This window comes from Balaenoptera ricei, chromosome 2 (assembly GCF_028023285.1).
Source record: "Balaenoptera ricei isolate mBalRic1 chromosome 2, mBalRic1.hap2, whole genome shotgun sequence".
Lineage (NCBI taxonomy): Eukaryota > Metazoa > Chordata > Mammalia > Artiodactyla > Balaenopteridae > Balaenoptera > Balaenoptera ricei.
The window spans coordinates 160580982-160602616 of NC_082640.1; the positions used below are offsets into that span (position 1 = coordinate 160580982).

At 44.8% G+C, this 21635-nt stretch overlaps 1 protein-coding gene across 1 annotated transcript; it reads left to right on the top strand.

Annotated features, from left to right (window-relative positions):
* Window positions 1–923: 923 nt before the first annotated feature.
* On the top strand, window positions 924–20872 carry DLST (dihydrolipoamide S-succinyltransferase). The gene is made up of 15 exons (XM_059914675.1): window positions 924–1054; window positions 1632–1665; window positions 4581–4629; window positions 7325–7380; window positions 7520–7594; window positions 7826–7881; window positions 8381–8492; window positions 9993–10148; window positions 10527–10603; window positions 12416–12513; window positions 15644–15774; window positions 17193–17266; window positions 17576–17659; window positions 18065–18232; window positions 19264–20872. The coding sequence occupies exons 1-15, from the start codon at window positions 992–994 to the stop codon at window positions 19396–19398; spliced, it is 1368 nt and encodes a 455-aa protein (XP_059770658.1). The 5' UTR covers window positions 924–991; the 3' UTR covers window positions 19399–20872.
* The last annotated feature ends 763 nt before the right edge of the window (window positions 20873–21635 follow it).

A 21635-nucleotide genomic window follows, 5' to 3' on the forward strand; every position in this document is an offset into this window, starting at 1 on the left:
GGGATGTAACGCACAACATGATAGATTAACACTGCTGTATGTTATATATGAAAGTTTTTAAGAGCATAAATCATGAGTTCTCATCACAAGAAAAAATTTTATTTTAATTTCTCTAATTTTGTACCTATATGAGACAACGGATGTTCACTAAACTTTTTGTGATGATCACTTCATGATACACATAAGTCATTATGCTGTATATCTTAAACTTACACAGTGCTGCATGTCAATTATATTGCAACAAAACTGTAATTTTAAAAAATTGCTGGGGATACATCAGTGAACAGGACAGACAAGGTCCCTAATCTCATGGATTTTATATTCTAGGGGTAGAGTGACAAATGAACAGCCTCCAAAATGCACAGGATGTATGGGGAACAATTAGCTCGGCTGGAGACAGTTTGAGTTGGCACTGTGGAAGATCAGGAGATGTGGATGCAGAAGTAAGGCTACTTGGTGAAGATCTTCAGCTCGGTTAAAGGGCAATGGGAGCCCCTTAGAGGTTCCGTTTCTTTGTTCCGGGGTTAGGGAGCGAGGAAAGTGATTATTGCTTTTTTCAATATTTGAGGAACCTGAGGCTTAGGAAGACAATGTCACCTGCCCAAGGCCACACAAGTGCAAGATCAGGCAGGCATGTCTGCCAAGGTCCGAGTCCGAAGCCCATGCCGCCTTCGGCTCTTTTCCTGTAGTGCAGAGGAGGAACGGCGCGGTGTCCCTGGGTGCCAGGACAGATGGGCACCTTCGGGAGGACCGGCCCCGGCCGGCTGGCAGCACGGCAGCCTCACCAGCGCGGACAGCTGGCTTGAGGCGGTGGCAGCTCCTCGCTGCCCGTCGGTTCCCCCCGCCAGCCAGTGGTTCGCTCCGAACACCCCTCCCCGTGCGGCGGGTGCTGCGGCCTGCCCCGCTTCCGGTTGTTGCCGGGCCCTATTTCCGGTGTCCGCCTGCCCTCCGCTCCGCCGCCTCCGCCACCGCCGAAGCCGCTGCGGCCGCGATGCTGTCCCGGTCCCGCTTCGTGTCCCGGGCGTTCAGCCGCTCGCTCTCCGCCTTCCAGAAGGTATGGTACGGCCGGGCCGGGGCCCCGGCGGGTGAGAAACTCGCCGGCAGGCGGACGGGCGGCTTGGGGACAGGGGCGTGGTGCCCCGGCCAGGCCGGGGATCAAGGGCACCGGGACTCGGAGGCCGCGGTCTGGGCGGCCCAGAGCCGCTGTCGCCCTCGGGGCCGTCTTGCGGAGCCCAGCGGCCCATCGCCTTCCCGAGACAGCCGGCGCCCGGTCCCCTGCTGGACCCCACCCTCCGCGCCGGCGGAGGAGCCGCCTTAGAGCCGCGCCCGCCCCCGCATGAGACTCAGAGTTCGGGAGGAGGCGCCGCGGAAGCCCCGACGGGATCCGGGGGCCCGTTTCCTCTCTGTTAAAGTCTGTAGATATCAATCCGGTTGGGAAGTTGAGATAGTTTGGCAGGCCCCGTGTGCTGACGGACTGAGAGCCTGCCCAGGTTGTTGCCTTTACCTTTTGGAGTCATGAGAGTCGCCTGTCACCGGCACCTGGGCAGCTTTGAGTCTGTGCTTGAAAGAGAAAGCTGTTTCTTCTCTCCTTTCGTTTTGGGTGACGTCGATAATGTCTTTTTTCTCAACAGGGGAACTGCCCTCTAGGGAGACGTTCCCTGCCTGGTAAGTTCTGCCCTTGCCGTCACCTAAAATGCTCTCCTCCTGGGCAGAGCAGTATGCGAGGAAATCGGGGTGTCTGTGTTTCTCCACATCGTGTTCAGATAGATAGGAGTGAAACAGGTGCTGTTTAATAACAGCTATCACTTATTCATTTGGCACATAGCTACACAGTATCCGCTGAGTGTCAGGCACCATGCTGGGCCCTCACAAGGGATACAGCAGTGACGGGTTCTCGCCCTCCTGGAGCTTACAGTATGGTGGGAAAGACAAAATGTGAATTGCTAAACAAGTGAACTATCATGAATCTTGGTTAAATGCTGAGAAGGAAACATACGAAGCTGGACAGTAAAGCTGTGACCCAGAGGATGTGACAGGCCAGCCGGATGAAGAGCAGGAGAAAGAAAGGGAATAGCATGTATAAAGTCTCTGAGGAAGGAAGAGCTTGGCAGTATTTTGGAACTGGAAAAAGGGTGATTTGCCCAGAGCATTTTAGTTGAGGGAGAGAGTGGCATGAGATAGAAGATGGCATAGAGACTAGCGAGAATTTAGGTTTTATCTCAATTTTTTATATGCGTGGCATAAGTATTTGTTGAATGAGTTGATCTTATTGTGGGCATTCTGTGTGCCAGGCATTGTTCTGAGTGCTTTCTGTGCATTTTTTCAGTTAATCATCAAGAAACAGTAAAAGAGGTGTTTTCTCTATTTTACAAATGTGTAACTCAAGACTATGAGAGGTTAAGTGCCTTGACCAAGGTCACTCAGCCAACTATTGGTCAAGCCATGTCTGCCTACTCCTCAGCCCGAACTCCTAACCCACCATGTTATCATTTACTCATATAATCAACAGATTATTGAATTCTTACTACATGCCAGGCAGTGTGCTACGTGACAGGGATAGAGGTGGTCTCTACCCTCCAGTTTCTTAGGGGCTACCTGGAGAGAAAACAAATATATATTTATGCATACCTAAGGACATAATTATATTGTGATTACTATAAAGGAGAAGTGGAGTGTAATGAGAGGACGGGATGATGTAGCCAGGCTTGGGAGGGTGGAGAGTGTGGTGGCAACGTCAGTAAAGGCTTCCCCAAAGAAGTGACATTTAAGCCAAGTCTTGAAGAATACACAGGAGTTGGCCAGGAGAACGATATTCTAAACAAAGGGGATTGCTTGTGCAAAGGTTTTCAGGCAGGAAGAGATTTGACCGGTCATAGAAATGGAAAGGAAGCCTGTCTGGGAGGGCTGGACAGGAATATGGAAAGTTTTTGGACTTTATCCTAAGAGTCATGAGATCATAGGCACCTAGCACAGTGTTCGCTCATAGTGGACTCTCAGTAATAAACTTTTTTTTTTTTTAAATAGCTACTTTATTTATTTATTTTTGGCTGTGTTGGGTCTTCGTTTCTGTGCGAGGGCTTTCTCTAGTTGCGGCAAGCGGGGGCCACTCTTCATTGCGGTGCGCGGGCCTTTCACTATCGCGGCCCCTCCCGTTGCGGGGCACAGGCTCCAGACACACAGGCTCAGTAGTTGTGGCTCACGGGCCCAGCTGCTCCGTGGCATGTGGGATCTTCCCAGACCAGGGCTCGAACCCGTGTCCCCTGCAATGGCAGGCAGATTCTCAACCACTGCGCCACCAGGGAAGCCCAGTAATAAACTTTTTAACTTGGAATTTTGAAAATGTCAGTAAACATTTTCTCCATTTTATAGATTGGCAGGACACTGGCAAGAGCCTTGTACTTGGGGTTTGCGTTGTGGTTCAGGGCTTCTCCTTGGGCTAGTCACTTAACCTCCAGAAGCCCTGCTTATATATGAAACGGGAGGAATGGCAGATGGTCGTTCCACTTCAGGGAGTTGTGAGACACAAAAATCAAAATGAGGTCATTATGTGAAAGCTTTTTATAAACTCTTAAACGCTGTACAAATGAAACTTGCTATAGGATGAACTCTAAATTGGAGTTAGGGTTCCAAAAATCAGTAAGGGCTGCTGACCGTTCTAGCTCAAATACATGCTGTGTTTGGGATTTGTACTGCAGCGTCACTGGTTACTGGATATAGAGGTGACTTAACTTGCCTCTGAAACCCTGGGGGTGTTTGTAAGGAGGTGGGCACAAGAGAGAATTGTCTCCCATTTGGTGTTTACCGTGCCCGTGGTTCAGAAAGAGTTGTTAATAGATCTGAAAAAATAAGACACATGAAAGAATATAATCAGGCGAAGCAGATATAGTCATTAGTTGTCAGTTGAGGAAGTGCAGTTATCTGTGATAAGGACAATTGGTGGGGCAGAAAGGAGCTCCCACCTTGTTGAGTATGACCAGAGTGGAAGATCTCAGGAAGAGTGTAGGAAGACAGTAAACTGAAAGGAGGGACAATGATTTGCTCGGTCCTAGAGCAAGCTGGAGACCTTAGGCCTGAAGTAGCCTAGTCTTTGCTACTGGGGTTCAAGCAACAAGACTTCCAGCTCAGTGCATTTTAAGTAACCAGGGAAACAAACTCAGATCACACAGTCCCACTGCTTCTCTGATTAGGCTATATGTAGTCACAGGATAAGCCATCATGTGTCTTTTTCAAGCTTCAGTTGTATTTGAAGTCTTGGGGAGTAGAGCGTTTTATTATGAAAACATAAAGGGATAATGAAAGTTTATGAGTTTTAAGATAAATACGATTATAGAATTCTCCCCTTTCTTCCTCAAAGCCATTCCCACCCGAAGTCCCACATACCTGTTGATCCCTGCCATTACTATTGCTATGGTGGAAAAGTTTAAGAAGCAGGACTCTGTGTGATAAAGATTATGTTGTTGCCTGCTGTTGATCCTGTTCTAGCTCAGAGTTAGGGGGTGAACAGACTTCTTTTCCATTCCCAGCAGGTATCCTGTATAAGATGAAGAGTTGTTGGTTAAGAGTTGTTTTGTTTCTTGCAGGGATCTCCTTATGTCAGGGACCAGGTTACCCTGACAGCAGGAAGATTGTGTAAGTATCACTGGGGAGCACAGATATGTGGACATGGGGTATTTAATACACCAGCTGAACCATCTGCTTTCTTCACTGTCTTTCAAGCCTAGTAATCAAGCTGGTTACGTTGAGTCCCTCTACCTAACCTTGATGTTAATTTATGACATGTGCTTGAGCTTCAGCCCCATGTTAAGTGCTGGACCAGGAGTGTGTCTGTCCTGAGGTGTTTAGATTATAATGAAAGTGAAGCTGGAATCCTCTTTTTATGGGAATAGATATAGAAAGGTGCTCCTAAATATTCTGGTTGGATACAAGTGAAGCTGAAGGACTGGAGGCTACATTTATTGTGGAGATTAAGAGCATCCTTTTGGTTGCATAGTTACTCATTTTAGAAACAGTAAAAGCAAAAGACTAGTCAGTTGAGTCATGGGACTTTGACTAGTTCAGAGGGAATGCTATTATTGCATAATGCAAAGTTTGGAGAAAGGCCACCCATGTGTGTTTCAGATTAACTTCTGCTTATGAATGTTGCTTAATGCTACTTTGCATTCCAAGTATTTTCAGGGTGGTGGTAAGAGGATGCTCTTTAGTTACTTGTTGAGCAGCTGTCAAGCTATTTTCTCTACAGGTAGGATCTTCAAAATGAAGGGTGAGCAGATTGGCTCCTTCTTCACTGTGCATTACAAGCATAATCCCATTGTAAATGTTCTTTTTGCTGTTTCTAAGTATTCTACTGTTAACATCTAATACGTTTGTAGTTTAAAAGTTATTTAGGGAGATTCAAAATGTGTTACTCATCTGCAGTTTAAATGAAAAGTGGAGCAGCCACAAATCCTATGCAATAAATACAATAAATAACTATTCAAAAGTAAATTATTTTAAAATACCCTAAACTTTGAGGGATAAGGATCACACATTAGGGTATTAATCTAATAACTGTTTTTGTGTTGTATATTGTCTTTTTTCATGAATAAGGTACCCATTTTACTTAAAAATCTTTTATTGAAAAACTATTTTTGGCTTTATGTTTTTGTTTTTTGTTTTTTTAATTTTTTATTTATTATTTATTTATTATTTTTATTTTTGGCTGTGTTGGGTCTTCGTTTCTGTGCGAGGGCTTTCTCCAGTTGCGGCGAGTGGGGGCCACTCTTCATCGCGGTGCGCGGGCCTCTCACTATCGCGGCCTCTCTTGTTGCGGAGCAGAGGCTCCAGATGCTCAGGCTCAGCAGTTGTGGCTCATGGGCCCAGTTGCTCCGCGGCATGTGGGATCCTCCCAGACCAGGGCTCGAACCCGTGTCCCCTGCATTGGCAGGCAGATTCCCAACCACTGTGCCACCAGGGAAGCCCTAGCTTTATGTTTTTATTTAATAGCTTATACATTTACATGGTTCAGAAGTAAAAAGAGTGTCCATGAGAAGATTTGTTCCTGTTCTCTGGTGCCACCAAGTTTCTCTTCCCAGAGACAGCCAGTGCTCCAGGTTCTCGGGTGTCCTCAAAGAGCAGTCTCTGCATTTGTACATTACCTGTTAGTTCTTGCCTACAAACATGTACCTATACGTGGTTGTAAACTTGGTGCAGAACACTTTGTGTTCTGTATTTTTTTAATAACATAAATTTTCCCCTTGATTTTACATAGACCTTATAGTTATTTTGAAATTATAAAAATAAAAATATCAAAAGGCAACTTAAATCTTTTCTATTATAAAGATGCTTATGGTAGAATATTCAAACAGTCCTGAAGTGTAGAAAGTGAAAGTCCCCATCAGTCCAAATCACTCTTCCAAAATGTGTGTGTATGTAACAGATAACCATAGATACCATATATATCTACGTTTCCCACTCTCCAGTGATAACCACTATTAATGGTTTTGTGCATACAAGGTAATATCATTCTCCAGTTTACATTATTTAAAGTCAGTGTCATATCAAAGAATACCTTGCTCTTTTGAAGTTCCTCTTGAATGAGTCCAGAATGGACTGATGTGCTGCCTCCTGGCAAGAGAACAGATTAGGAGATACTATATGAGTTTTTTGATGTTTTGTTTGTTTGTTTTGCATATAACACCTTGTTTTACTTGTTAACTGTCTCATCTTGCTGTCCTATATAAATCTATAATCATGTGGACAGAAATTCTGTTGTATGTGGCACAGTGGCATGTACCCTGAGGGCACACAATTTATCTTACTTGCATTTAGTTAAGAAAAAATGTCATCAGGAAGCTGAGTCCTTTTGGTGGGTATGCAAAGGGCCAGGATGCTATCTTTTTCTTCAAAGACCCAAACATAGGTCTGTTCTGGGAGAGCTGGCATTTCACTGCAGCACATTTCACTCACCCAAGGGACTCGCTGTTTAAGGCACCCAAGTCATCCAGGCTTTGCTCTAGACCTGCTGAGTCAGAATCTCTGGGAATGGGGCCTAGACATGTATGCTTTGAAAAAGTTTCCCCAGGTAACACTGATGGGCACTCCTAGTCAAGAATCACTGATTTAAAGGGAAGGTGAAAGAATCTAAAAAAAGTGGATATATGTATATGTGAAACTGATTCACTTTGCTGACAGCAGAAACTTAACACAACATTGTAAATCAACTGTACTCCAATAAAAATTTAAAAAATGAAAATAAAAAAGGGAAGGTGATCCGTGGTGCCTTATCTAGACTAAAATGTGAGTGAATCACCTGTTAAAGGAGTTTACTTTTATGTTTGTTTTGTAGCATTAACAGCAATAGTGACTTCAGTGTTCGCTTTTTCAGAACTACAGCTGTGTGCAGTAAGTACCTTCAGCTCCCTACCTTATTGGGAATAGAGTTTTAATGGGAAGAACAACAATTGACTGAATTTAATTAAATAAAAAAATTAAAAAGGAGACATGTGGACTACGTGATTTTTTTTCCCCACTCTTTTCCTAGAGGATGATGTGATTACAGTCAAAACCCCAGCATTTGCAGAATCTGTCACAGAAGGGGATGTCAGGTGGGAGAAAGGTAAGATTTAGTGCCTTCTCACTTCTTAAGTTTAAATACTTTTGAAAAGTCCCCTTTATCCCCGCGATAATCAGTGGAACCTATGGCTCCACCCTTTTCTTTACATGCAGTGTACTTTCCCCTGGCTTTAGGAAAGGGGTCTTGTAACACACCTGCCAATGGGGATTTTGTGGCTACTGGAGGGTTCCCCACCCCCACACCCTAAGAGGTAGCCTTTGACTATCTTTTCAGCTGTTGGAGACACAGTTGCAGAAGATGAAGTGGTTTGTGAGATTGAAACTGACAAGGTAGGCTTGTCCTATTAGTGCCAACTTTTCATGGTCTCCCCTTGGTTTCTTAACCTAATGAAAGGAACAGGGACTTAACTGTTGGTTACAGATAATTTTTAACTGCCTCAGTTGTAAAATTGTTGGAATAGCTCATTTAAAAAGAAAACATTACAAGTTTAATTTTAGATTGTTCTAGGTGTATGCACTATGTACTTTAATAGCTTTAGTTTTATAGCTTGTGTGTGTGTGTGCGTGAGCTGTTTCCAGTTGTTTTTATGTATCACTTGGAAACACATTAACTGAATCTTGCTTTAGTGTTCTGAGAAAGGACAGAAAGGGTGAATCTTCACAGTAACATTGATTACTCTTACTCTGAAAGTGTGGCCTTGGTGTTTCTATATACAGGGTCTTGTGTATCTGTGTTGCAACTCTTGTGACTCATTTGAGATTCTATACAATTAATTTTCTAATGCTGAGTAAAAATTTGGACTCTTTCTCCATCTGTCTTCTTTTCAAGACGTCTGTGCAGGTTCCATCACCAGCAAATGGCATGATTGAAGCTCTTTTGGTACCTGATGGGGGAAAAGTAGAAGGAGGCACTCCTCTTTTCACACTCAGGAAAACTGGCGGTAAAGAAGTTCTCCTGGTTGTCAAGGTCTCCAGTGTTCCCCCTTGGAACTGGGGCTGAGCATAATATACTAATTCCTTGATACCTCAAAGACCATTCGGCATTCCCTCTGCCCTTTATGAGGCAGTAAGAGGGGAGCTATTTACATTGTGAACTTTAAATGTCAAGTTTTAGAAGAAAAGGGTATTAAAAAAATAAAGCTCATAATACTCTGTTCTTTATTGTGCTGGACCTTTTTCTTAAATAGGAATGAAGAAGATTCTAAAGACAGTGATTTCCCCCCACCCCAGCCCTGGCGTCAGAGTCACATGGGGGCTTTAAAAATAATACAAATGCCTAGATTCTGAGTCCCAGGGATTCTGATATATTAAATCTGGGGTTTTCAGATCCTGGTTATCTTATCATAGTTTTCATTGTTGTTGTTGTTTTTAACGCTCTCCAAGTGATTCTGATACACAGCCAGGGCTGGGAGCCACTCTTCTAAAATGAGAAGTAGTATTTCATCCTGTCTATTATAGAGAATTTGGTGTAGTTTTTTCACATCTATTCTCTCATAACATTTTTTAGGGAGGGTTAGATTTCTCTTGGGAAGAAATGAGAAATAAGGAAATGAATTCATACCTGATCTTACAGTCAGTATTAGAGATTAGAAAAGAACTTTCTGATTCTTAAATTAAATGCTGTAACTACTAAAGTATTTTTTTCATTGTTAAGATAGTTAAGCAGAAAGATGGTAGATTGCATCGTTATGATTGATCAGGGCAAGACCAGAAGCCCAGAATGGAAAGAACATACAGTAGAAGGCTAGGGGATAAGATTGATTCTTCTAGTTGGAGAATTTCATCTTCTGATCATTCCTTAAGAGAATGTTCTTCTAATTTAAATATAAACCCAGATGTGATGTCCAAATTGGTAAAATCAAAAATATTTAAAGTGAATTTATATTGCTTGACCACCTCATTAGTTTATAAGAGTTATCCTAGATAAAATGCTTTGAAGTCTTAAGTCTAAATGTGCCCTTGATTATTTAAACTTTTAACTTTTAATAGTTAAGAGTATTCTCCCACATGTGATGTTAAAATAGAAGAGGAGACGATCAGTATTACCATAACTAGAAAGGTGTTGCTCTTATGTGTGTATTTTAACATCTTTAATTACCTGGGTTTCTTTTGCTTTGAAGTTTACATTACCATGGACTTTAGTAGGTGCTTTGAAAGTACTGGCTGAATTTGATGATCAGTAGATATTTGTGAAATCAGGAAGGCAGCTGAATTAAGTCAGTTATCTAATGTAGGACATCTAGGAGCCCTGGAGAATAGAAGCATAGTGCCTTAAATCATTCTGTGTATCTCAAAGCCTTACATGTATAGCACATACTCAGGAAGCATTTGTTAATTGATTGGAGATAGAGCTTTTGCTGCTAAATTCTACTTAGTATCTGCAATTTGGTTGCTTTCCATTCCAGATAGTGCCAATGGCATCTATTTTTCTTGTTTTCCAGCTGCTCCTGCTAAGGCCAAGCCAGCCGAAGCTCCTGCTGCCGCAGCCCCAAAAGCAGAACCTGCAGCATCGGCAGTTCCTCCTCCCCCTGCAGCATCTGTACCCACTCAGATGCCACCAGTGCCCTCGCCCTCACAACCTCTCACTAGCAAACCAGGTAAGCCTCTGGCTCCCATGTGTGTTTATGTGGGAGAACAACATCTCATCTTATGTCATGTTCCCTCACAGTCTAAGACTAATTATGGCTCTGAACAGGCTCCATTGGCTGCTTTGTAGAAAGAATTCTAGACTTTGTATCAGAAGACCTGATACAAAGGGTTTGCATCTCAGCTTTATAGCTGAGTGTATAGCTCTGTGACTTTAGGCTAGTTATTTAACTTCTCTGAGCAGATTGTTTGTTCGTGAAGTAGGAATGATACTAATACACCTCAGCATATCTTGAAGGTTAAGTGACAGTACAGTATGAAAACACTGGCATGTACTCGAGTAAATGTTTCTCATTTTCTGATGCAGTGTACCCTTTCTTCATTTTCAGTGTCTGCTGTAAAACCCACTGCTGCCCCGCCAGTAGCTGAGCCAGGAGCTGGCACAGGTCTGCGTTCAGAACATCGGGTAAGTCTCTGAGGACCACTTCCAAGAAAGAAGCCGAGGGGCAGTGCTGAGATTAATGGAGTGGGTATGCTCTGCCTACCTTTGAATGGCTGGCAGCTGATTCCCTTGGCCTTGACAAGGAAATTGAGTTTAGGGCGCGACTTGTTCAGTGACATGACTGTCAAATGACAGGACTAGAACCAGAGGTCTTCTGAACACTTGTCCATTGGTTTTTCCCACTGTGTTATGCTACCAGCGAAATGCTGTGGGTGAGTAAGATATACGCAGGGGGTGGTAGCCTAGTGACGCATCCCCTCCCTCCCACGATAACACCTACTTCAGAGAGGTGGTTTAGTGAGCTCTATTCCTATACTTCGGGATACTTAGCTGAGGGCTACCCAGTGGCAGGCAGGAGCAGACATAAAACCTCAAGGAAGTATGGTCAAGAGAGTGGGTTCCTCTGCCTGAGAATACCTCCTAAAAATACTACAGCCTCAGAAGTTTGTTGCTTCTGAGTTGCCATTCCACAAGTAGCTATTCTCATGCAAGTCTTTATTACCAGAAATTTCCCTTTCTGCAGTGACTCTTGGGCTGGCTAGCCCTACCCCACACTCTTCCATAAATTGGTTTTGATTTTTAAATCAAACCATATCCTAGGCCTCTATTCTTTTTTTTTTTTTTAAACATCTTTATTGGAGTATAACTGCTTTACAATGTTGTGTTAGTTTCTGCTGTATAACAAAGTGAATCAGCTATACATATACGTATATCCCCATATCCCCTCCCTCTTGGGTCTCCCTCCCACCCTCATCCCACCCCTCTAGGTGGTCACAAAGCACCGAGCTGATCTCCCTGTGCTATGCGGCTGCTTCCCACTAGCTATCTGTTTTACATTTGGTAGTGTATATATGTCCATGCCACTCTCTCACTTCTTCTCAGCTTACCCTTCCCCCTCCTCGTGTCCTCAAGTCCATTCTCTACATCTGCGTCTTTACTCCTGTCCTGCCCCTAGGGTCATCAGAACCATTTATTTTTAGATTCCATATATATGTGTTAGCATACGGTATTTATTTTTCTCTTTCTGACTTCACTCTGTACGACAGACTCTAGGTCCATCCACCTCACTACAAATAACTCAATTTCATTTCTTTTTATGGCTGAGTAATATTCCATTGTATATACGTGCCACATCTTCTTTATCCATTCATCTGTCGGTGGACACTCAGGTTGCTTCCGTGTCCTGGCTATTGTAAATAGTGCTGCAGTGAACATGTGGTACATGACTCTTTTTGAATTATGGTTTTCTCAGGGTATATGCCCAGTAGTGAGATTGCTGGGTCATATCGTAGTTCTATTGTTAGTTTTTTAAGGAACTTCCATACTGTTCTCCATAGTGGTTGTATCAATTTACATTCCCACCAACAGTGCAAGAGGGTTCCCTTTTCTCCACACCCTCTCCAGCATTTATTGTTTGTAGATTTTTTGATGATGGCCATTCTGACTAGTGTGAGGTGATACCTCATTGTAGTTTTGATTTGCATTTCTCTAATGATTAGTGATGTTGAGCATCTTTTCATGTGTTTGTTGTAGGCCTCTATTCTTGGTCAAACTTCAGGCACATCTGAGTGGGTAGTTTGTGTCTGTGTTTCCTTATTCTTGCTCAGAGGAGCAAGGCCACCACAGGAAAGAGGAAGCCTGGATCTCTCCCTGTATTTAGATACTACAGTGTGTCTTTATCCACTCCTAGCAAGCCCAGTGCTCCCTCAGACTAAGTGCGAAGGGTTAGGTCCAGAGAGACCAGGTGGTCAATGCTTGTCCCACTTTCCCTTTCAGGAGAAAATGAATAGGATGCGGCAGCGCATCGCCCAGCGTCTGAAGGAGGCTCAGAATACCTGCGCAATGCTTACCACTTTCAATGAGATTGACATGAGGTGAGCGCTCTAGTCCTCTTCCTCCCTGTGCCCATTTTCTTGGAGAACACTTGAACTTGCCCAAGTCCCAACCTAGTGCTGATTCCAAAACTAACTTAACAGGAAAGAAGTACTTCTTTGCAGTGCTTGTTGACTTATACATCGTGACCCACTGGTTTCACTCTCTAATCGACTTTCCTAATACTGTGCCTGCCTCCTCTGTGACCTAAAAAACTTAGCCTTTTACTTTTATACCTGAATCTTGTGATTTCTGATAAACGAGGCTGGTAATAGTCTTAAACTCTAATGACTACTGTCGAGCTGACAAGTAGAGATGGGGCATCCAGGCTGACAAGGCTCCCCTAGGGATACAGAATCACTTGACAGCATGCCCAGAGTCAGGCACCATGCCCTGCTTCCTTCTCACTGTGACTGCTCCTTATGTATGTTCCTAAGCGACTCAGAATTGAGTGGGTGGAAAGGCATGGGCTTTTCGTATCTTTCACCTTTCCCAGCTTTGATAATGAAATGGGAAGCAAGTTGTGCTTTTAAAGAAATACCTCAGAATTAACCAAAGGGGCTAATTCAGTATACCCATTTCGGTAGTGAGCTAATCGTTGACTCACTTATCTTCTTCAAGACTTTGATGTTTATAGGTGTCAGGACTGTAGGGAAGAGAATGTAGTTACAGTCAACAAACAGTTTTTGAGTGCTTACTGTGCACAGGATATTGCACTATGTTTGAGGGGGATGCAAAGATGAGTGAAAAAGAGCCCTTACCCTCATAGATCTACCATCTTGCTTGGATAAATAGGAAGTAAAATCTCTAGTATCAGTATCAGGAGGATACAAAACGTATGAAGTGGAGAAGAGGATGAGATCATTTGTTTTTGAGGTGGCAGGGTGGAGGTAGGGATCAGGAAAGGCTTCCTGGAGGAAAGAGATTTTTAATAGACCTTAAAGAACGACTAGCATTTTGACATAGTGGAGGAAGGTCATTCCAGAAGATGTTAACAATATGGACCTGGCACAGACAGGAAAGTACATGGCACATTTGAGAAACAATCGCTGTGAGAAATATGTGTAGGAAAGAATGGTAAAGAAAGTTGGATCCATACTTCAGATTGTTTTAAGTGCCAGGGTAAGAGTTCATAGTTAATACAGGAGGTAAAATCATCAAGTCTTCAGGTCATCTCTTTGTTTTTTATTGTTGTCCGAAGTGTTTAGTCTGTGAATCTACGTTTCGTTAAGGAAATTGGTCTCCTTTGGAAGGGGTCTGAGAAGTGTAGAGAGGGGAGTGTGCTGTGGCACTCACAGAGTAGGGCCCTGTGGCCCATTTCACTAGACGTCATACATTCTATTATGAAGCTTCCCAAAAGACTGGATGTCATTCAAGCCAAAGATTTCTCTCCTCTCCATAGGATGTAGGGAAGGACCTTGACTAATGAATCACAAGGGCTGCAGCTTATGTTTCAGTGCATTAGGGCCAAATTGTACACAAATCGAATTGGGCTTTGAAATTCTACCCAATTCCTTAAGACACAACATGTAAATATTTGTGGCCTTGAAAGATGCAGTTGACCCAACAGCTTTGATTGAAGGTAAGTACAATAGCTGGATCTCCTTTCAGCAGCTAATCGAAGTGTCACTTAATGATGGCCTGGGGTCTTACTGCAGTCAGTAATCTGGTTTAGATTGAGTGCCCTTTGGGTCTTGGCGCTGATCAGCTAACCCATAAGGGGCCTTTCTGAGACCTTCTCCTCTCCCCTGTTGTCCCAGCCTCTGCCTACAAGGGCAGAGCTCTGAAATAGAAACTACTTAATGACCAGACAATAGCATTTGGGCAGTTTTGAGAGCAGAGATGTTTATCACTTCTCTTTCCGTCTTCTGCAGCTCTTGTGTCTTGGGAACCAGTAATGTCTTTAGGGTGGTAATCCTAGCACTAAATGAGGTTAGACTCAGGAAAACAAACATTTTAAAACCAATCAGTCCCCCTAGGAAAACTTCCCTTTTAAAAAACAAAAGGTCTAAAGGGGGGAGTTAAAGTTATATCATCTTATCTTTCGTGCTAATGTCAAATTAGGCCATTATAGAGAGAAAGGGAGAACTGAGCATTTGGGCCTAAGAAATTCGATTTCCATCACGGAACTGTATTCGCATAAATACAGAGGTTTCTGCAGCAAAATGATGGGAAAGCCATTTCCCACTAACTCTGTTGCACATGTGTTGTATGTATGTGAAAAACCAGCCCTGAAGGAACAAAGACTGGTCACCTTGCAAAGGCTTCTCAGGGGCCTTGCTGCTTGTACTTTAAAAAGCTTAGGTCCGCACATGGTCACTTTTCTAAATACCGGGGAAACCACGTCCATCAAACTAATCTTAAGAGCAGGAATTGTGTCTTTATTATCTTTATATCTTGGTGCCCTGCATTGACCCCCACGTGTGGTGGGTGTTAGTACCTGTTTGAAGGAACAAGCGGATGGAACTGCTAACTCTGGGGAGGTGAATGAATCTACTGACTTTCTCATGAGCCTAGAACAACACTGGATTATACCCGTCCACAGATAGTCATGACTGCTGTTGCGCACATGAAGCCCATGCACCTGTGGGGCTTTGGGGGTTTTTTTTGTCTTCAGTAGTTAGGAGACAGGAGGAATGTTACAAGGAAGTCATAATCAGGTTTGGTGGTATTTTGAAAATAAATCAAACAGAGATAAAAAGAATGGTGCTTATTTTGCGGACTTTGTTTATGCTTAAAAAAAAACTTTTTTCGGGGTAGATGGCTCATGATTTTAGTGTAGCTGGAAGTCACTTTCTTGTCCAGGGTGAGGGTGTTGGTGTGCTGTACGAGCTCTCGTTCATATTGTCTGTAACTGAAATCTTTGACTTCTGGAACATGAAGGAGCCCTGTAAAGGGCTCAATCTACCTTAAAGACAGATTGGATCCGATTCCTTTGGGTCCAGGTTTTGTAAAGGAATAAAGTTATTGTGTTGACCTCTAGTGGACTATTTCAAAACTTGAACTTAGGTAGATGGTCCACAGTAAGGGAAAAAAGCTTACCCAACTGTGTACACGGAGTTAGAAACCAGTATGAACGTCAGAATTGAGGCTTCTTTTGTGGTCAGTTTGTTTTGTAATGTGTTTTTGCAGTAACATCCAGGAGATGAGGGCTCGGCACAAAGATGCTTTTCTGAAGAAACATAACCTCAAACTAGGCTTCATGTCGGCATTCGTGAAGGCCTCAGCCTTTGCCTTGCAGGAGCAGCCTGTTGTAAATGCAGGTGAGTTTGTGGTGGCTGGAATCACAGAGGTCCTGGGAGGTGTGCATGTAAACACAGACCTGCTCCCACACACAGACACAAAGACGGCGGTCGACAGACTAAGGCTTCTTATTTCATACGTGTGAAAAATTGAGTACCTTCCCTGGGGATTTCTTGACTCACCTTCCCAAATGGGCATCATGATTACTTCCTCCGCACTAACTGGACAGAACAGGTTCTCTTCACAGTGCATAGCTTGGCAGCTGCTGTGGCAACAGGCAGTTCTGAGCCAGCCCAGCAATCCAGGCTTCGCATGTCAGTGTGGAGACTTGTGTTCTGGCTGATGCCCACCCTCCCACAAGCCCTGTTATCTTGGGACCTGACTCTTACACCTGGCATAGCTCCAGGGTGACCTTTGATTTCTGGTCAGTGGACCTCATTGGGAGGCCTTGGGCTTGGCCCCTCTTTCCTGGACTTGGTGCCCATTTTCCTTACTTTTTGCTCACCTACGTCATTGGAATGTTGACCTAACAAGCAGTTCTCTTTCTCATTGAGACAATTCTCTGTTCCCTGGAAGATTAGAGAGGACAGTGGCACTTCTGCAACCCTCAGCAGTGCAAGGTCCCTAAAGATCTAGAAATAGAAGTCCTAGTCCCTTCCGCCAAGTGGTGTGCCCTAAGGTAGGTGGAAGGGCTTTGTTTCACCCCAATGTGTATCTCTTTATTTCTTCCATTCTTCTTATGCTTCCTGATGACTCTCTCCATCTCTTCTGCCTACACATACATGTAGGCATTTCTCAGAGTTCCCCTGACCTCTTTCTCACTTTACATGCTTTTCCGGGGTGTCTTATCTGTAATACAATGCAGACTTTCTATGGAAAAGATTCCCAAGCCTGTATTTTCTCATGAGCACCAGACCTAAATTGTTAGCTGCTGGTTTGCTCTCTCAGGCTAGCATATTGAAGCCAGACCACCCTGCTTCCTACCGAGTCTTCTAGAAAGAGGCTTGCCTCCTTGTTGAGAGTGGGCAGCAGAACGGGCAGCATCCCCATCCCCCCACTTCCACTTCCTTTACTAATTTGCCCTTTTGGGGAGCACTTTTTAAACCTGCCGTTAGCTAAGGGAGGGCTGGAGTAGAGCTGGCTAACAAGAACTTTGGCACATACTTATCCTGTGTTAGCCTGTGTATTGAGCCCTCTGAGGGCTGCCAAGGAAACGAATGCTCCTGTGCTCATGCTTAGGGCACTTGGGAGAAGTTACAGTTGGCTGGCATGGGAGTAAGAGGAGTGTCAGCTGCCACTTGTAATGCGGTAGTTTTTGTGCTAGTTGGTCAGCCCACACTGTACCAAGCACCGTGGATTTTTCCTCTGTTAATGCAAATTTTTCCTCACTAGCCTAGGCCTGGGGAGTTGTATGTAATGTGTGTTTTCTCTCTCATAGTGATTGACGATACAACCAAAGAGGTGGTGTATAGGGATTATATTGACATCAGCGTTGCAGTGGCCACGCCTCGGGTATGTTGGGGCAAGAAGTGGAGCTCTGATCTTTGACTCTCTCCTTACCTGTGTGAAGAAGCAGACCCCTGGGAGAGATCTTTCCTGTAATTCTGTCTTTTTAGAAGGGAGTTACTAGAAGAGTAACCTGTTTTTGACCATACCACGTTCTTCTATCTCTGGCAAGCCTAAATATTTTAGACTCTGTTAATCACGTTGAGTAACTAAGATATTCTGCGGGAGGGGAGACCATAGGCTTGAATCAAGAGAGTTATAGCTATAAAGGGTGCTATTAATTTGCAACTGAAAAGAACTTCTCACTCTCATCAGGGTCTGGTGGTTCCCGTCATCAGGAATGTGGAAACTATGAATTATGCTGATATTGAGCGAACCATCGGTGAACTGGGAGAGAAGGTAAAATAGAAAGGATAGCGTGAGCTGCTGGGCAGGTCAGGGAAGAGAGCCTGGGGAAGGCTGGGCCAGTGAGCGGTGCTCAGGGAGCTGGAGCCTCACTTTGTTCTGAAAGGAGTGCGTGGCCCCTGCGAATGGCAGTCACAAGCGAGAGCTGAAGTACAGCTACCTGGTGGAGCTTATCCTGCTCTTATGACTGAAGAGCTCATCAGATGAAACCTGCTCGGAAAAGAAAAGATTCTGAAGTCCTTTCCCCTGGTGGAGCATTAGTCATAGGCATCTCAGCTGAATGCTTTCGTGTTAAAGCTAGACCTTGGATCGTTGATCTCAGATATGGGCCTTCTGGACTTCCTTTAGGTGAAGAAAGCTGGGTTGACCTTACTTTTCAATTATAAAATCTGTTTTTAGGCCCGGAAGAATGAACTTGCCATTGAAGATATGGATGGTGGTACTTTCACCATCAGCAACGGAGGCGTTTTTGGCTCGCTCCTTGGAACGCCCATCATCAACCCCCCTCAGTCTGCCATCCTGGGCATGCATGCCATCTTTGATAGGCCAGTGGTCGTGGGAGGCAAGGTAGGAACCATCACCATTAATGTCCTAGCAGCTAGGCGATAAGGAGAGGGAAGTCTATCTAACCAGATGCTCATTATAAAGGATTTGCTATAATTTCAGGCATAAGTTGCATCTCCTAGTTTCTAATTACTAGCTGAGGCACTGGTTCTTAAATTGTGTGTGGAGTAGCAGCACCTGGGAACTTGTTGGAAATGCAAATTCTTGGACCCCTTCCAAGACCTAGTGAAGCAGAAAGTACAGATGATTCTGATGCACGTTAAAGTTTGAGAACCTTTGAGCTGAGAAAGCTTGCTCCTTCATCTGGGACTAGTCAACAGGCTTCATTCTCTAGGTGCTGTAGAGAGTGTGGTGGGGATACAGTTGAAGACATGGTCCTTGCTCCTGGGGAACAGAGGACAGCAGGGCAGAGCCATCTACAAGCTGCCGAGTTGTAATGATGAGGCTTAGAGGTTTTCTGGGAGTTCACGGAATGAGGGCAAAGGGTCTTGAGCTGGCCCTGAAAGATATGTTGGTAGGAAAATGTTTTCTGGGACTCCTGTGTTTAGAACCTTTTTGGGTCACTAACTCCTTTTTCAATCTAAAAATCATAGATCTTCCCTGAAAATGCTCATACACCCAACTTTGCATAGAGTTTCAGAGAATTTGTGGACCCCAGGTTAAAAAAAAATTTTTTTTGTTATTATAACCCCAAAGAAGAAACTGCAGGCAGCCAGAACTGAAGAGGAACTTCCCTGTAGACAGCAGACAAGTGAGAGGGCAGAGCATGGTGTTTTGTTTTGTTTTGTTTTTTTAAAGGCAGTTGTAAGGAGACTCTTATTTTCTTGGGTTAAGCTTTGTTTTTGAGTGTGGGAGCTTTGCACTCAGGGCAGGGCTTGGTCTTTGAATATACTGTAAGTATCCAGAAGCAACAAAGCAAAGTAGGAAAGGCTCTGCAACTGGGAACTTAACTATGGGCTGTGCTTTGTCATCTCCCCTTTCATCTGGGCTGTCTCTGCCCCGCTGCAGACAAACCTGTCGACCTCTCTTTGTAGGTGGAGGTGCGGCCTATGATGTACGTGGCCCTGACGTATGATCACCGGCTGATCGATGGCAGAGAGGCCGTGACTTTCCTCCGCAAAATCAAGGCAGCGGTAGAGGATCCCAGAGTCCTCCTATTGGACCTGTAGGAGGAAGCCATGCGCCCTCCACATCAACCATGCAGGAACTGAAAACCAGTCTTCTCCCTGTCCCCTCACGGGCCCCAGCTTAGCCTGGTGACAGACAGGCATATGCTGTTGTTCTCAAGCAAGGAAACCAGGGCACTATGTAACCAGCAGTCACAGGTCTCTTCTTGGTGTTCCTGCCAGGCTCTCTCCCTCTCTGCACCGTTCTCTTACACTCGAATATCTGATTTCCTTAGGCTTGAGGGAGAGAGAGCCTTAATGGATGCTCATTAATATTCCTGCATTTCTCCATTAGCCCCCCGCAGAGATGATTTTACTTCTCCCCCATCCAGTATACCATAGGGAAACTGCCGGGGACCGTGTGATTAAGTTTCTGTCTCTTGAAAGTCTGTTCTCCAGAGACGCCTAGGAGGGTGCTGTGCCTCCCAAGCTCGGAGCAGCCTCTGTCCTGGCTGTGCACGTCCGTACTCAGTTCCACCCGTGTGGAGGTATTGACCACAGGCCAGGAGGAGCTGCTTTGCTTCTTAAATGGCATCTTCATTCTCAGCTGTCACTGACTTCAAGCTGCCTCTTCTACCTCTTCCAGGAAGCACAGGCTGGGGGATCTGGAGGGGCAGGGGATGGGTAGGCAGTGTTGAGGGGGGAGGACAGATTCTGAGGTCAGAGGTTATAAATGAGACTGGAGCAGAGCCCAGGCCTGCCCTCACACTCTCCATCATAGCTTTGTACCAGCAAGACCCATTTTGGCACAAGCACTCCCAGCTGTGGTCGTGCCGACCTTTCCAAACCACTGGGACCATTCTACCACATTATTCTCATCTAGAGCGGATTCTAGCACATCTTGGCAGTGAGACACAGCGTGTCACAACCAAGGGCTGGATGGCGCCTGGTAGAGATTGGAGTGAAGGAGGCATCCTGTGGACTGGCTCACATTGTCTTGAGCTTTTAAATTCCATTGGTTTAAGCCTGTGGGCTGAAGAGGCAGTTCTGTTCCTTCCTGTATCATGGCCCTTAGGGAGCAGAGAGCCTTAGCTCTTCCTCCACAGAACACAGGTCTGGGAGAGGACGGATTGTGGTGGAAACCAGCCCAAGATGCTAGTACACAGTGGGGAAATGGCCGATGTCACCTTTGAGGTACTGCCTTGGGTCTGGGCACAATCATTGGAATTCTTCGGAGCATGGTTAAATGCACACGTCTTGTCATGAAAGCTACTGGGCTTCAACGCTTCGTATCCAACTGCATCCAGGCCTGAGGCTGCTGACACTTGACACAGGGAGCTGTTTATTTAGTGCAGGGTGCCCATTTGTATTTTGAGCGAAGAAGCAAGGCCTGGGGGTTGGGGGAGGGGGAGGGGGTGGGAGCCAGTACTGAGTGCCTGCAGCATCTCCTACGTCTTCACTATTCAGAACTTGTAACTAAAATATTTAAAGAAACTGATTTTAACTGCAAATTAAAGGGCAAATGTTCGCAAACAGAGTTCCTGCTTCTGTGCTTCTTTTGGTTACTGAGGTTGTACAAGTCTCCAGCACTGTAACATAGCACTGAAAGCCACGTGACGTCCCTGCCATCCAGAAAAGTGCCCTGGCTTCCTTCCTCGAGCCTGGTGAGCCTGGCAAGCCACACTGTTGAAGAGAAACTGGTTCTCACCTGCGTGAAGCCCCTTCAAACACCAACAGACATTTACATTTTGGAGGCGCCTTGCATTATTTCTGGGATGGATGGAGTGGTGGAGCAACATGGTTTCGCGTTTTGCACTTGATTGCCACGTGGGTAGCCAGATGCTCAAGGTTGATTTGAACAAATGAGGGTAGATCACCTCCTAGGAGCAAGTGGTCTGTGAGGGCGAGGGGATGGGGTTGAGAGCTAATCTGCGCTACGTGTGATGGGCTTGATGGTGTCCAGGCTTGAACTCAGCCTGGCTTTTCCACACGCAGCCCCTGCCTGCTGATGTTGCTTGCGGTGATACCATCTTTATGTGAAGATCTGTCACGGGAACAGAGTGGCTCCTAGAGGGTAGAACTAGAGCTAGTAGAAAAAACGGGGGTTCAGTGAAAGGAAGAATTTTAGGTCAGGTTTGGGGCATGGAGCTAGAAGCTTTAATTTCTTTAGTAAACCTACAAAGGAGGTATATTTAGCCCCATTTTTACCAAGTGGAAATAGACTGTACGCCCCTTAAGGGCTGGGACCACAGTATTCTAAACTCAGGGCCTAGCAAAGTGCCAGAGGTGCAGTGTTCATT